Consider the following 13,104-nt stretch of genomic DNA (forward strand, 5'->3'; position numbering starts at 1 on the left):
CATTTATAAGAAACGTTACAGTACATTAAGCATAACACATAGTCAGTAAACACCAAATAGGAAGGCATTGTAGTTCTTCAAGTGTACCAGATTGTCTGCATTCAGTTGCCAGAACCTTAACAACACTTAACCATCATAAGGACATTGATATGAAAAATCAACACTTAAAAATGTTATGTGCTTTGATCAGAAAAACTGAAGTCCCTTCCTTTCACTGCAAACGTCGAGCAGCACTGAGACATGGACAAATACTGACTGGATGTAAATATTAAATGCCTGAGTAATAACTAAGACCTGAAATCTGCTTTTTACACATTAAAACAATGCAGCAACATTATATAAACAATAATGACATGAGGCTGAAGACATGTTTCAATTTGGCAAATGTCAATATGACTAGAATGCTTAACACAAAAATACTAAATATCATGCATAAGTACCAAAAGAGGAGTTTTTAGTGCAATTCTGCAAATTATATCATGCCATTATTTACTGCATACGCATGAGTGCATGCATACTTACTATGTTTGTTTTTTTTCTTTACTGTGGTCCCTTTTCAGCATTTTAATTTCTTATCATAAATTACATAAGCAAGCACAGAAAACATTTCAGAAATACTAAAATGTAGTGTCGTATGCAATGTCACAAAAGACAACAAAGATATTTAAATTACACAGTTACAAAGTGGCTTGAGTTGAGCTTTAACGTCATCCAAAATATTGTAGCTCAAGAAAATATTAAATTGTTAAAATAAGTGCTCATGACTTAGATGAGAGAAAAGACAAAAAAAGGTTCCTCTTTCCAAAAAAAAAAAAGTATAAGAAAATATCTGGGAGGAAAAAGTCCAGCGCTGCCTTGTGCTTTCCATTTGAAAGTCAGATCATAACATCATGACATCAGTTATTTATGACTGAAATATATTGTTGTCTCAGTTGTCACCTGACCAATCGAGTTAAGTCTTAAGTGTCATATTCTCTGTGATCGAGAAGTCAGCTGTTTCATTTTGTCATTCACCTTTCATCGCCTTTTTTCTTTTCTGTCGTCCCGTCCAATCACCTTGCCTATCCAGGAGCTGAAGGCAGACACTTTGGTGTAGACGCCAGGGGACTGTTGCGTCCGGCAGGCTTGACCCCAGGACGTGACCCCGTAAACCACCCAACCCCCTCCCGGACGCTCGCACACCAACGGACCTCCGCTGTCACCCCGGCAACTGTCCACACGCTTCTCTGACTGGATGCTTCCAGCACAGAGCATGCGGCTGGTGAAGGCGCTGTGGAAATGCTGCTGGCAATAACGACGGGGGAGTAAGGAGAGGGGCGCCTGCTGGAGGGTCTTGGAGTATGAGCGGCCTGGGAAAGAGGCAAAGTGAAAGAGGTTAGAATATGATGTTTGGAAGAGTGTGTGTGAGCATCATATTTATGTTCTAGCCATGATAGGGGGATGGCTCTTGGAATGACAACGTAGGCCATCGCCTCTAGCGGCATCAGCAGGTTGATGGGTTTGATTTTGAGTGAAATATCTGGTCAATTTTTGGTTGTTTTGCATTTGGTACAGATATTCATTGTCCCTAGAGGGTGAATTCTAACTTTTTTGATGCCCTTACCGTTCCACGAATGCCATCATCCAATCAAAATGTATCCAAACACTTTGGTTTATGACTAAATCCCTGCAAACCAATGACATTCCCATAAGCCTCAGCTGTATTTGTTGGATGCTAATTAGGGTTTGCATGCAGTAATTAAAGATGGTAAATATTATAACTGCTGAAAATCAACATGATAGCATTATAGCATTATCACTGTGAGCATGTAGACTCACCCACCAATTCTATTGTTTGTGCAATCAAAAGCACGACACACTGAGGCACACAAGCATTCCCAACCGCCTGTTTTTTGGGCTCAACAGCTGCACCCTGAGATACAGAAAGTTTAACTTTTGTAACACAGCAATGCCTGGAGGAAGAATCCAAACTTTGGATTTTTGGTAAAAAGGCTATGATATGGTGCTGGTTATGTTCGCTAAGCAACCTGCATTGGTGCCCTTGAACACTGGCACAGAGTACGCTCAAGAGTATCAAGAGTAGCACGCAGTGACTGACCTGACCTTTTCCAAGCGATAAAAGACATGACATGTTCTGGCTTGGAATAATTGATATTGGATTTTTTTGCCGATGTGCGATATGCTGTTATTTAACAAATCATTTGGCCAATAACCAGTGCCGATATATATATATACATTTTTATCCCCACATCATTTTAGTGAGCATCAAGTCTCTTCTTTAGTGGAATCAACATCATATTATGCATACATGGCCCACCAGCAGATGGAGACATGAAATTCAATGCTTTTCAGTGTACGTAATATTAATTTATAATGCATGTTCACTTTGTCTTTAAAAGAATACATATTGGCTTGTGATATTGGCAGAAATTAGTATCTGGCCAATTCCGATATCTCGTTTAAAAGTCAATATCTGCCAATACTGATGACGTGCCAACATTATCGTGCATCCCTAATCCTGGCCCTGAGCCTTATTTTTGTGTGCATGATTGCTGTGTGGTTTTCTGTAACTTATAACTTATACATATAAGCATATGTGCATGACTTGTACATTATCTCCTTGCCTGTGGGCAACAGACTCCATGTCTAAGTCACAGTCCTGATGACTTTTTGGGAAGACTGGACTGAGTATTTGTCAGTCATTTTCTGTAACCGCTTGTCCTCGTAAGGGTCGCAGGGGGGCTGGAGCCAATCCCAACTGTCATTGGCCGGAAGGCAGGGTACACCCTGGACAGTTCGCCAGACCAACGCAGGGCCGACACATATAGACAAACAACCATACACACTCACAGTCACACCTAAGGGCAATTTAGAGTCACCAATTAACCTGAGCTGCATGTCTTTGGACTGTGGGAGGAAGCCGGAGACCCCGGAGAGAACCCATGCAGACACAGGGAGAACATGCAAACTTAGAGGGGGCCCCCGCCCGGACTGAACCCCGTTCTGAGTATTTGTAAAAGTCTTATTTAAGTAACATATATGAGTTAGTCTGACGTTTTCCCTTGGTTGTTTTATTATGAGCAGATTGTGTTTTCTTGGTTCTTGGATTTCTGTTTACTGTGTTCTTCCTCTCCTGTGCTCCTGCTGCCTCTCCCTCATTTACCCAACTACACACCTGCCCTGCATCAGCCTCATGACTCCTCCCCTACTCCTGAGTTTTTCCTTACCAATTAGCCCCCTTCTTCCTCTTTTGCCTAATCAGCTTATTCCCCTCACCTGAGTTACTCTGCCCCATTCTCCACCTGTACTTCAGACTAGGTTTTTAATTTAAGTTCAGTCTTTGTAAGATCCTTGATCCAACCTTGAAATAAAGAATGATCTGTTGGAGTCTGGCCAAGATGTCTGATACCCTCATCTTGGCCAAATCGAAAGGGTTTGACGTCTTCAATGTACTGGATCTGGAGTCTGTTGGACATCTACTTTATTCAGCCTAATTTGTCACATTCTCATCAAAGGCCTTTGGGACCTTTTTTTTTTTAAATTAGAGGAGCTGTATGGTGGTGATGGTTTCTGGCAAAGACAAAGAGAAGCTGTTGTTCTTCTCATCTCATAAAGGTTCCCATTTTCTACATCTTTTAATCATTTCCCATGCATGCAGACTGTGTCACTTTATTGTTGACCTGACTAAACACAATGAAGGTGACCAATTATGAAAACTGACCCCAAGCTACAGTGTTGAGTTTATGGCTCTCTTCATGACCACATGGTTACATTAACTGTCAATGGTAGCTGAGGCTGGTGTGTATGAGTAGAATTTGTTTGTGTGTGTGAGATATCAGAGTAGCACATAGCCATCGTTTCGTCTTTAGTTAAGCAGTTACACACTCTAAATAGCCTGTGTTGTCATCACAGTGAAGTAAACCCCCCCCCACTCACACACACACTCACACGTGACTTGAAAAGACACGCCCCTAAACAGGGACTGCATTGCATGTTTTAGCAGAAGCGTGTACTGAGACCCTCTGCGGCCCTCTGTGACTAATTTGCTATGATTAATGACATCAGCATGTAATTTAAAGATCACGAACAGATGTGTGTCGGTGTACACAGTCGAGTGTATGGATGGATACAGAGCATGAAGTCAAACAAGTGCAATTATTGGTTAAGGATTGTCGTGTGCTTTACATGCATTTACAGATAACCTTCAAAATCACTCACATATGGTAGGAATAGTGTTGTTACAGCACATAATTGTCCTTAATTAACTTACTGTTTTTATATCACTACGGTGTTCGGTAATAGATTTCCAGAGCTTTCAAAACCTGTAACGTATCTCCTGGATTCCAAAAGCCCAGGTAAATATTTTGAATTAAATGTGTGTATTTACAAGATGTCGTGATCCTGCTCTGTGTCCAGAGGCCCTCAGACTTTATGTTTAACACTATCTGGCAAATATCTTCAAGATATATTCGTGATTTGTCTTTGTTTTCATATGTTTCATTATTATGAGGATTTGGTTTTGTAGGTTTGAGGTTTTCAGCGTTTTTACTGTTTTATTTTGTTATGTTCTCCTAATGTGTCATGTCTGATTTCACTTCCTACCTTTGCAAGTTTTCCCTCCAGTCTTTATTGTCTGCCTCGCCCTGATTAGTTTCACCTGTCCCTCATGCAGTCACCTCACCTCCTGCTCACGTCTTTGCACTTCCCAATCAGTGATTCCCAAAATATTTACCAAACTATTTCATTTGTTCTTTATCAGTTTGTTGTTAGTCCAGTGCCAAGAAGTCCATTTTCAGAGTTTGTTTCCTAGTGTTTTGGAGATCCTCTTTTTCTTCTGGATTTGCTCGTTACCTATTGTTTGACTGCTTGCTGTAAGTTTATTATTTGAAAGTTGAATCATTTTTCAGGGCTGCCCCCTAAAAGTCAAAGATTTGAGTCACAACTGATGGGTGTTAGTTGCCGGGGTGACAGTTGCAGAGTTGGCCTGTTTTTTTGTTTGAAGGTAGTTGCTGGTGGTTAGCTTGCTAAAGTATCAGCCTTCCCATCTCAGCATTGTATTACTGCTTTTTAAGATATCTCTTCTCTGCTTTATATAATTAAGAGTCGTGAATGTTTTACACCTTCCCGTGTACAGTGCTGCTTATGTGTTAAATACAGGAGGGAAATTAAATAATGTTGTGTTTTGCACCTCAGGGCCAGCTTACCCTCCTCCCCTTTACACAAAAACAAACACACACACGCACACCCTCACCCGTATCACCCCAGCCGGTAATGTGACAGTTGCTGGCTTGTTTGAGCACTCTCTCTTTCCTCATGGGCAGACAGGCGGGAAGAACATGACGGCTGAATGACACACACTCTCCCGGCATCTGGCCCACTGCCCCCGGTGACAGACGAACCAAGGCCAGGTCGTAATCGTTGCTATGGGAGTGGTAGCTTGGGTGGAGGACTATCTGATCAACGCCGTACTCCTCCTCGTATTCCTCGGGGACGAGGGAGTGGTAGTCGCCTACTCTGACTTTATACTGCTTGGTGCTGTTTCCGTACCTGCAGAGAAAAATAGAGGGATGGATCAAAAGGGGCCATAAGGGAAACAGTGTGTGTGTGTGTGTGTGTGTGTGTGCGTGTGTGTGTGTGTGTGTGTGTGTGTGTGTGTGTGTGTGTGTGAGAGAGAGAGAGAGCGATCCCACTGCTGATACATAAACCATGAGCGATAAAATGACGAGCTCCGGCTGGGGTTACCTCAGCAATAGTTCATCTACAGCTGGAAAAAGTACAAGCATGTTACTCTGATCGCACACAGTCATAAAGTCTGGGCTAGTTGCATATGAGTAGTGGAATATATTTTAAGGTTTTTTTTCTGATATATTTAAGACTTAAGCTTGTTATTTTTCTCACTGTGGTATTTTGGTTATTTTAAGCTTAACCCTGATGGGACACTGTGTAGCCTGAGATCTTCATGGAGGTGTCTCATGATTGCCCCACCAAACTGCCTGATTTTAAAAAGTGACCTGATTCTTTGGAACGGTTCATCTTTGGTATTATGTTTTCAAGTTGATTTTTAGTTATATTTTCCATTATATATTGTGTTGTGTTCTCTGTGAGGAGGGACCAACCTTGAAGGAGACGCAAAACAACTAAAAAAGACACTAAATTACCTCAGAGACACAAAACTCCTGTAATGAAAAGCCACCAAATCACCTCAAAAAGACACTACATTACCTCAGAGACAAAACTATTTTGAAAAGAGAAAAACCAAGACACTAAATTACCTCAAAGAAAGGCAAAACTACTGAAAAGAAAAGCCACCAAATGACCTCAAAAACACACTAAGTTACAAATGAAAAAAGTAGCTTCAAGAGACACAAAACAACCAAAAAAGACACAAAATTAACTCAAATAATGATGAAACTAATACAAAAAGACACAAAAATCCAAAACACTACACTAAATTACATCAAAGCAAGACAAAACTAGCACAAAAAGACACAAAACAACAGAGGAGCCACTAATTTGCCTCATAGAGTCACAAAATAACTACAAAAAGACAAAAAACAACCAAGAGACATACCATTACTCCAACCAACCATTACAAAAACCAACCACAAAAACACAAATTTACCTCAAAGAGACAGAAAATCACTACACAGAGACAAAATTAGCCCAAAATGACACTTAACTTTTCATTTTTGTGCCTAGGAGCCTATTGTCTGATAATCCACTCATAAATCTCGCTGCCCTGCACATCAACATCGTTCACCGTCAGGGTTGCACACTTCTTGCACAACTTAAAGGGACTTTGCAAACTTGGCCAGAGATTGAGAATAGGCAAGAATGATAACAATAAATCTGTCATTGTGTCTCTGCTGTTTATGCTTCAAACTGACTCATAGCTTGACATAATGGAGTGTTTTCCACGCTTTCCGTTTAGTTGTTGGAGATGTCTGGCCTTTTTGAAACAGAGTGGGAGGGAAGGAGAAGAGAGGAGTAGGGGGGCAAGGAGGGAGGAAAGAGAAGGAAGAGGAGTAAAGGAAGGAGGCCTTTCGATTGAGCCAAGTCTTCGTGTCCAGTTACAACTGGTGGGGTGTTTCCGGAAAGATCTCCTGACCTGTGAATGCCACAACGTTCCTGGCAGAGCAGAGACACTGCTGACCATTCATTTATGTACAGTACATACCGACCATAAAGGCAAAATCTCAGGATTAGAATGGAGTTTAAATGTGACACCTGAGTTACCTTTCTCACGTTATTGTTGTTGCTAAAAGCATTTCCAAATCTGCAGGAGTTGTGTTACTGTTGGAAAGCCTCCGTCTGTACGGCCTCAAGGTATAAATAGGTATAATGTGTTGACAACATGTGAGCTCTGACCTGAGGTCAATCTTTATGAACCTAATAATTGGTAACGGTAATGTATAGGATAAGGTGACATGTTCGTGTAAGTGGCACCTTAACATGTCACTATAAAATGTGCTTGTGTGCCCATTCGAACAAACAGAATGAGTGTGCCAGTTTGCTTGTATATTATGCTTTCTGTGTATTGTGTGACTACATGACTGTTTGTTTGTTTGTTGCTGCATGTGTTTTGGTTACCATATGTGAAAGGTGACACTGTTAAGTCGGAAGTCCCTATCTTGGTCTGCATGCTCTGGCTTGTGTGCAGCAAATTACTTTTCAAAGCTGTCATAGCTGAAGCTAACAGCTTGGAGCAATGAAAACTGATATGTGATCAGGCAGGCAAGAGGACTTTGTAGCATCTGACCTTCCTTGTCTGCTTTTAGTGTCTATAATAACAAATATCGTACATAAAGCTACAAATACCTTTCACAGTTTCTGTGGCATTAATTTGTGGTATTTAGGTGTGCACTTAGGGTATCTTTTGAGCAACAATGAACATCTATGATAATAATTAACTGTTATCATCAGATATTGTTGTGTCTTCATGTTGCTGTGCACATTTTGAGCCAACCTGCAGCAGTCAGCAGAATGCTGCTATTGTAACGTTGTCAGTTTGGATCTGATAAATGAATTCGAAAAGCAACCATCAATAATTAAAACTCATTCAATATAAAAAGCAAAGCCTAAGGCAGTAGGTGAGTAAGCATCTAGGCTATTAAGCACACACCAAAATATAATTAATTTTTTCTGGAAAGCCTATCATTAAATTACTCTTGCACAAGCATGCTATGGTATTTAACTTCAAGAACAGTCTGTTAAAGCTGTAGTTGGTAACTTTTATTTGGAAAAAAAAAAGAAAAGTGTTGTCATATTTTCTGAAACTGCCAGCATATTTACACATAAATAAATTCAACATAATCTATGATTAAAAAAAATCTCTACCTCTGCCTACTTTATCGCCTTAAAACCCTACAAATGGCATTACAGTACATAAACAAAAACAACCAATCAGAGTGGTTGGAGTGAAGGAGTCTGCAAGGCAGCTTTCAATCATTGCTCGTCAACTGCAGTAAAACTGTCAAACTGGGCAATGCTTATCAAAAATGAACAAAGATTCTTTCACTCCATTGCCTATTTCTTGCCCCAAATGTTTCCAGAAATATTTTTTAGGCAGTGCTTGGTACTTCCGTTGACTTTGCAATATTTGCGTGAGGCATAGTGCACCTTAGTTTTAAACTCGGATTTTTAGTTCTTTGTTTTTGCTTTATTTATTTTTTTAAATCTAACTTTTATTTACTTCTAATTTTATTGTTTTGTGAGAACACAGATTATGTGTCTCATGTACTTCTTTTGGAATACAGTGACAGTTTCAGAAAATATAACAAAACATTATTTCCATAAAAGTTAGCAGCTGTATTTTTAAAGACATTGTTATGGTTGAAATTAACTCTTCTTGCTACCGTAGTGTTTCCTCTTCAGTCCAAGTAAAATTAATTCCTTCAATCTGTAATTACACTGATGGTCAACTGATTGCACTGTTTGTATTAGTCAGTCATAGAAGTCCTGATTACTACATCCCACGTGGTCTTCATTTGCAGCTGTGTATTTCCTGTGTGTGTCATTTAAAGGAAGAGGATGTTGGAGTCACATCACAAAGTGGATGTAATAGGAGTACTACTCTGGCAGTGGAGAGGGCCTGGGAATGGCTGGAGAAATGGCATTGGAAAGGATTTAGTGAATAACCTCTTCCTTTCTTAAATGTGGAAACATCAGGATTTATAGTGGTAGAGCTGCCAGGGCCTGTAAGTAACTCTGTTTTTCCTAACAAACCCAAACATCGGTCTGATACCCAGTAATGCAACCAACTTACATTGTTCTGAAAACCTTACATGTAGTCTACAAATATCAAATGCACACTCTGGGGTTAGGGCCCCCACAGTATTTTTAGCTCTTCCTTCTTTGTTCACATAATTTCCTTTATATTTTCTTTCCCCTTCCTTCTCTCTGTAATCATTAGATGATTGATTTCAAGCTGCTGGTGCCATGTGGAGGCCCCCAGACCAGAAGTAAAAGTTGAAATGAAGTGACTCTGGCGGTCTCCCGCCGCCTGCACCACAGCCAAACCACTACTGATCACTGCTCACATCATTGAGGTTCTCATGCCTCTGACAGACTTTACTACACTGAGGAAGTCATTAAGTTGTGTAGTTTGGGTGCAACTCAAGCTGCAATAGATGTATGCATAAGCACACCCACTCTTTCATGAATAAAGATGACAATGTAACAGAGAAATGCATTTGTGTATGCAAATGATAGGCAGCTTTAAAAGTGGGTTCACACTCTATGTTTAGAGCACTAAATTCTTGCTTGTTTAAATGTACTTAATGTGTTAATGGTATAGCCTATTATGTATTACTGGATGTAGAATGTGACCACACTTAACAAGCTGCAGACTAACCACTAATCACTGATGCTGACAGGAGGACAGACCAACTGACAAGTGTTGTGGATGCGTTGAGCAAAGCAGCAGATGGGATGACAGAGAAGATGCTTGCTGGGTGTTTTGAAAGGCCGGTAAACAGATAAAGCAAAGGTATGTTATTATTTCCAGGCCTCCAGACTGACCCTGAGCCTTTCAGTCTTTGACAAAACATATATGTGTGTAAGTAAATGTAAGTGTGTGTGTTTGACCTCTTGAAGCAGTGTGCCGAGGTGAGGACCCAGCAGGTGTCAATGAGAGTCGCTCCACACACCAACCTCCCGTCTCCTCGAGATCCTCGCAAACGAACAGCAGCCTGCCATGGCCAGCCACCCCTACAGGTACAAACACACACGTTTACACACAAGCAACTGTAAAAGTGCACAAATACACTAGAAAGTACTATGTAGTAAAAAGTCAGCACATGTGGTTGTTGCACCTTGACTCATAAAAACAGAACCTTAATAAGGCAGCAAACATAGCAAAATGCATATTTTACCCAAATATAATCAATGTTTTTTTCATTTGAGGACACTAAACGTTCGCAGAATGAATTTACATCGGCTATGTTAAGTGTAAACATGCAGGATATGACTTCTAAACATGCACACCCACGCACACACACACACATACACAAATATACAAGTAAATACTCAGTATGAAAAACATTCTTTGGTTTCACATGGGCCCATAAAAGTGACCACACGCACTCGGTTGCATAAATATTGCTTTTATCTGTTTATCCCAATCTCTTTCCCTCTCTCTCTCTCTCACTCACTCACACACACACACGCACACGCACACGCACACGTACACACAGAGCAAGGCGATGAAAGTCATAACCACAGGACTTTTCTATGTTGGCCATTTATGCCTGTTTCTCTTTAATGTAAATCAGTGTAAATGACAATCTCACCTTTCTATCTTACTAACTCACATGCTCTTGCCTGCATATAGTTTGTGCGTGGAAGAACATACAAGTGAATTTCTTTGCCTGTAGCTTCAGATCAGCTGTTTTCCATCAAAGTCTCGTTGACCTGAAAACGTGTCCAATATTCTTTATTCCATACGTCTCTGGCAGCCATTCTCTGCGCTGTTTCTAATCCCTCCTGTCCCCTCAATCTTACCTCAGAGAGTTTTCTCCTCCTATGATTCGGCGCTGGCGAGTGTGTACGAGCCGCAAACCACAAATTGAGCTGACAGGATCTGACAGAGACAAAAGAGGAACCTTTGGGTGTATATATGTGAGAGTGTGTGGGAGCGTCATGATTGTTAAACCATACATTCGGGCTCAGATGTTGCTCTTATTAAATATTTAGACGAATCGAAAAAATAATAAAGTTTGACATTTGTCTTTCACTACTACATTATGAGCCTGAAATAAAGTAAATTAAATAAATGAGAGATCATTTTCATAGTGTGTGTGTGTATGTGATGTTAAAATCTACAAACACAGGCTGAGTACTTTCAGGAGGTGTAATTTATCGTACTGAAGAGACAAAACACCCTCCTGCACTGGTTTGACTGTCAGTATGTGCACGTGAGAAACAGGAGTAGTAGCATATGTGCAGGTAACAGATAGCATTGCGTGAGTCTGCCCTGATGTGTGACAGACAGGGTGAAGCAATAACACTGCGCTCACTATTTTACCATCTGGAAACACACACACACACACACACACTCAAGTCCTGCCCGCTTTCCTCTCAGAATCTTACCTCCTGACTTTTCTTTAGTCATTTGTTTCTAATTAGTTTTTTAGTGTATATGAACTATGGAAATGTTTGCCAAACACACTATAGTCTCATGTACACTCAATGCACAATTATATGTAAATAAATCACAGGGGCTCCATTTATTTTATGTAAAACAACAAACCTGACTGACCTTTGACCTCTCTGTAGCTTGGCTGCGATTCACCATAGTCACAAATGACTCCAGCGTCCTCACTATGGCGACAGTTGTGTGTGCCGGGTGCTTGTTTGATGCAGTCTGCTAACGAACGCTCCTCGCCACTGCACTTCACATTGTCCACATGGATTGGCCCTGTACCCTCTCCGAAGTATGCCATCACACGGGCCTTTGCCACCCCACTGTGGAGGACAGACAGGACACCAACACATAGACATTTCTTTGCCATTGCCTTATGAAATTATATTAAACTGAAAACCTGTTAATACTATATGAAGGTTGGAGATAAAACGAACTGCAAAAGTATAAGTCTTACAATTAAAGTATTAAATCTCGAAGAGCAAGGAGCAACAAAACTGATGTAACATCAGTAAGAAAGCAAAATCTTGGGGTGCCTGGTAGCTCAGTGGATAGAGCAAGCACCCTATGTATACAGGCTGTGTTCTCGCCGCAGCGGTCCGGGGTTTGATTCCAGCCTCGGCCCTTTGCTGCATGTCACCCCCTCTCTCTTTCCCTCTTTCACATTTGTGCTGTCCTGTCGATTAAAGGCAAAAACACCCCCAAAAAATATATATATATATAAAAAAAATGAACGCAAAATATTAGTAAGCTGAACTGGATGATCTACTGTAATAGTAAAGCTGCTTTCACTCGGCTGTGCTGTAACTCAGCTTCCAGTGTTTCAGTGAGGGGAAGCGGTTGTTGTCCACATGCAGGTGCACAGATTTTGCTTTCCCGCCTATAGTTAACGTGTTGAACTTCTTGCAATTGCTGCCTTGCATTGGCCTATCAAATAGCAGACATCATGGTGTCAGAACGAAAACAATACGGGGAAGCTTATAATGTTGGTGTCTGAATTATGGGCCTGGCAACCAGGAGAAAAAATGTAGCTAGGATGACTCAAACTTTTGATGATCCTTATATTGTCCAAATATGTAGAAATCTTTGGTGTCTTAATTTGTCTTAATACAGTATGCAGCTATAAGCTGACTCACACTTCTTGCACCTGAAACAGACACTTTTAAAAATGCTTTGCTTTTTTGGGGAACACTTTTGCAGGTAGGCAGCTGTCTGTGCAGTTACCGCGCAGCACTGGGAAAGCAGTTTAAGTGGTAAATTTTCCCAAACTTTTGGGGAAAAACCCCAAATTCTTGGTGTCCCTTCATTTTAAACTTAGGTCTTAGAACATTAAGCAGACACTGGTTAGCTGACCAGAGAGACATCAATTAAAAAAAAAGCCTTTTGTACCCTGATGAAGTCCTTAGGGTTGAAACTGGTTGGTGTTTTATTGCAAGTAGCCATGTTTTTCAACCTAATTCAAG

General features: G+C 40.7%; 1 protein-coding gene across 1 annotated transcript in view; it reads right to left on the minus strand.

The window, feature by feature from the left end:
* prss12 (serine protease 12) overlaps positions 1-13,104 on the minus strand; it is a 29,393-nt gene continuing 16,289 nt past the window's right edge. The window contains exons 9-13 of the mRNA XM_042485972.1: positions 11,759-11,964; positions 11,002-11,080; positions 10,087-10,209; positions 5,252-5,547; positions 1-1,349 (exon numbers count right to left, since the gene is read on the minus strand). Of these exons, the coding sequence (XP_042341906.1) occupies positions 1,018-1,349; positions 5,252-5,547; positions 10,087-10,209; positions 11,002-11,080; positions 11,759-11,964 (1,036 nt within the window). The 3' untranslated portion in view covers positions 1-1,017. The remainder of the gene's footprint in view (positions 1,350-5,251; positions 5,548-10,086; positions 10,210-11,001; positions 11,081-11,758; positions 11,965-13,104) is intronic.

Source organism: Plectropomus leopardus, chromosome 4 (genome assembly GCF_008729295.1).
Source record: "Plectropomus leopardus isolate mb chromosome 4, YSFRI_Pleo_2.0, whole genome shotgun sequence".
In the NCBI taxonomy this organism is placed as follows: Eukaryota; Metazoa; Chordata; class Actinopteri; order Perciformes; family Serranidae; genus Plectropomus; species Plectropomus leopardus.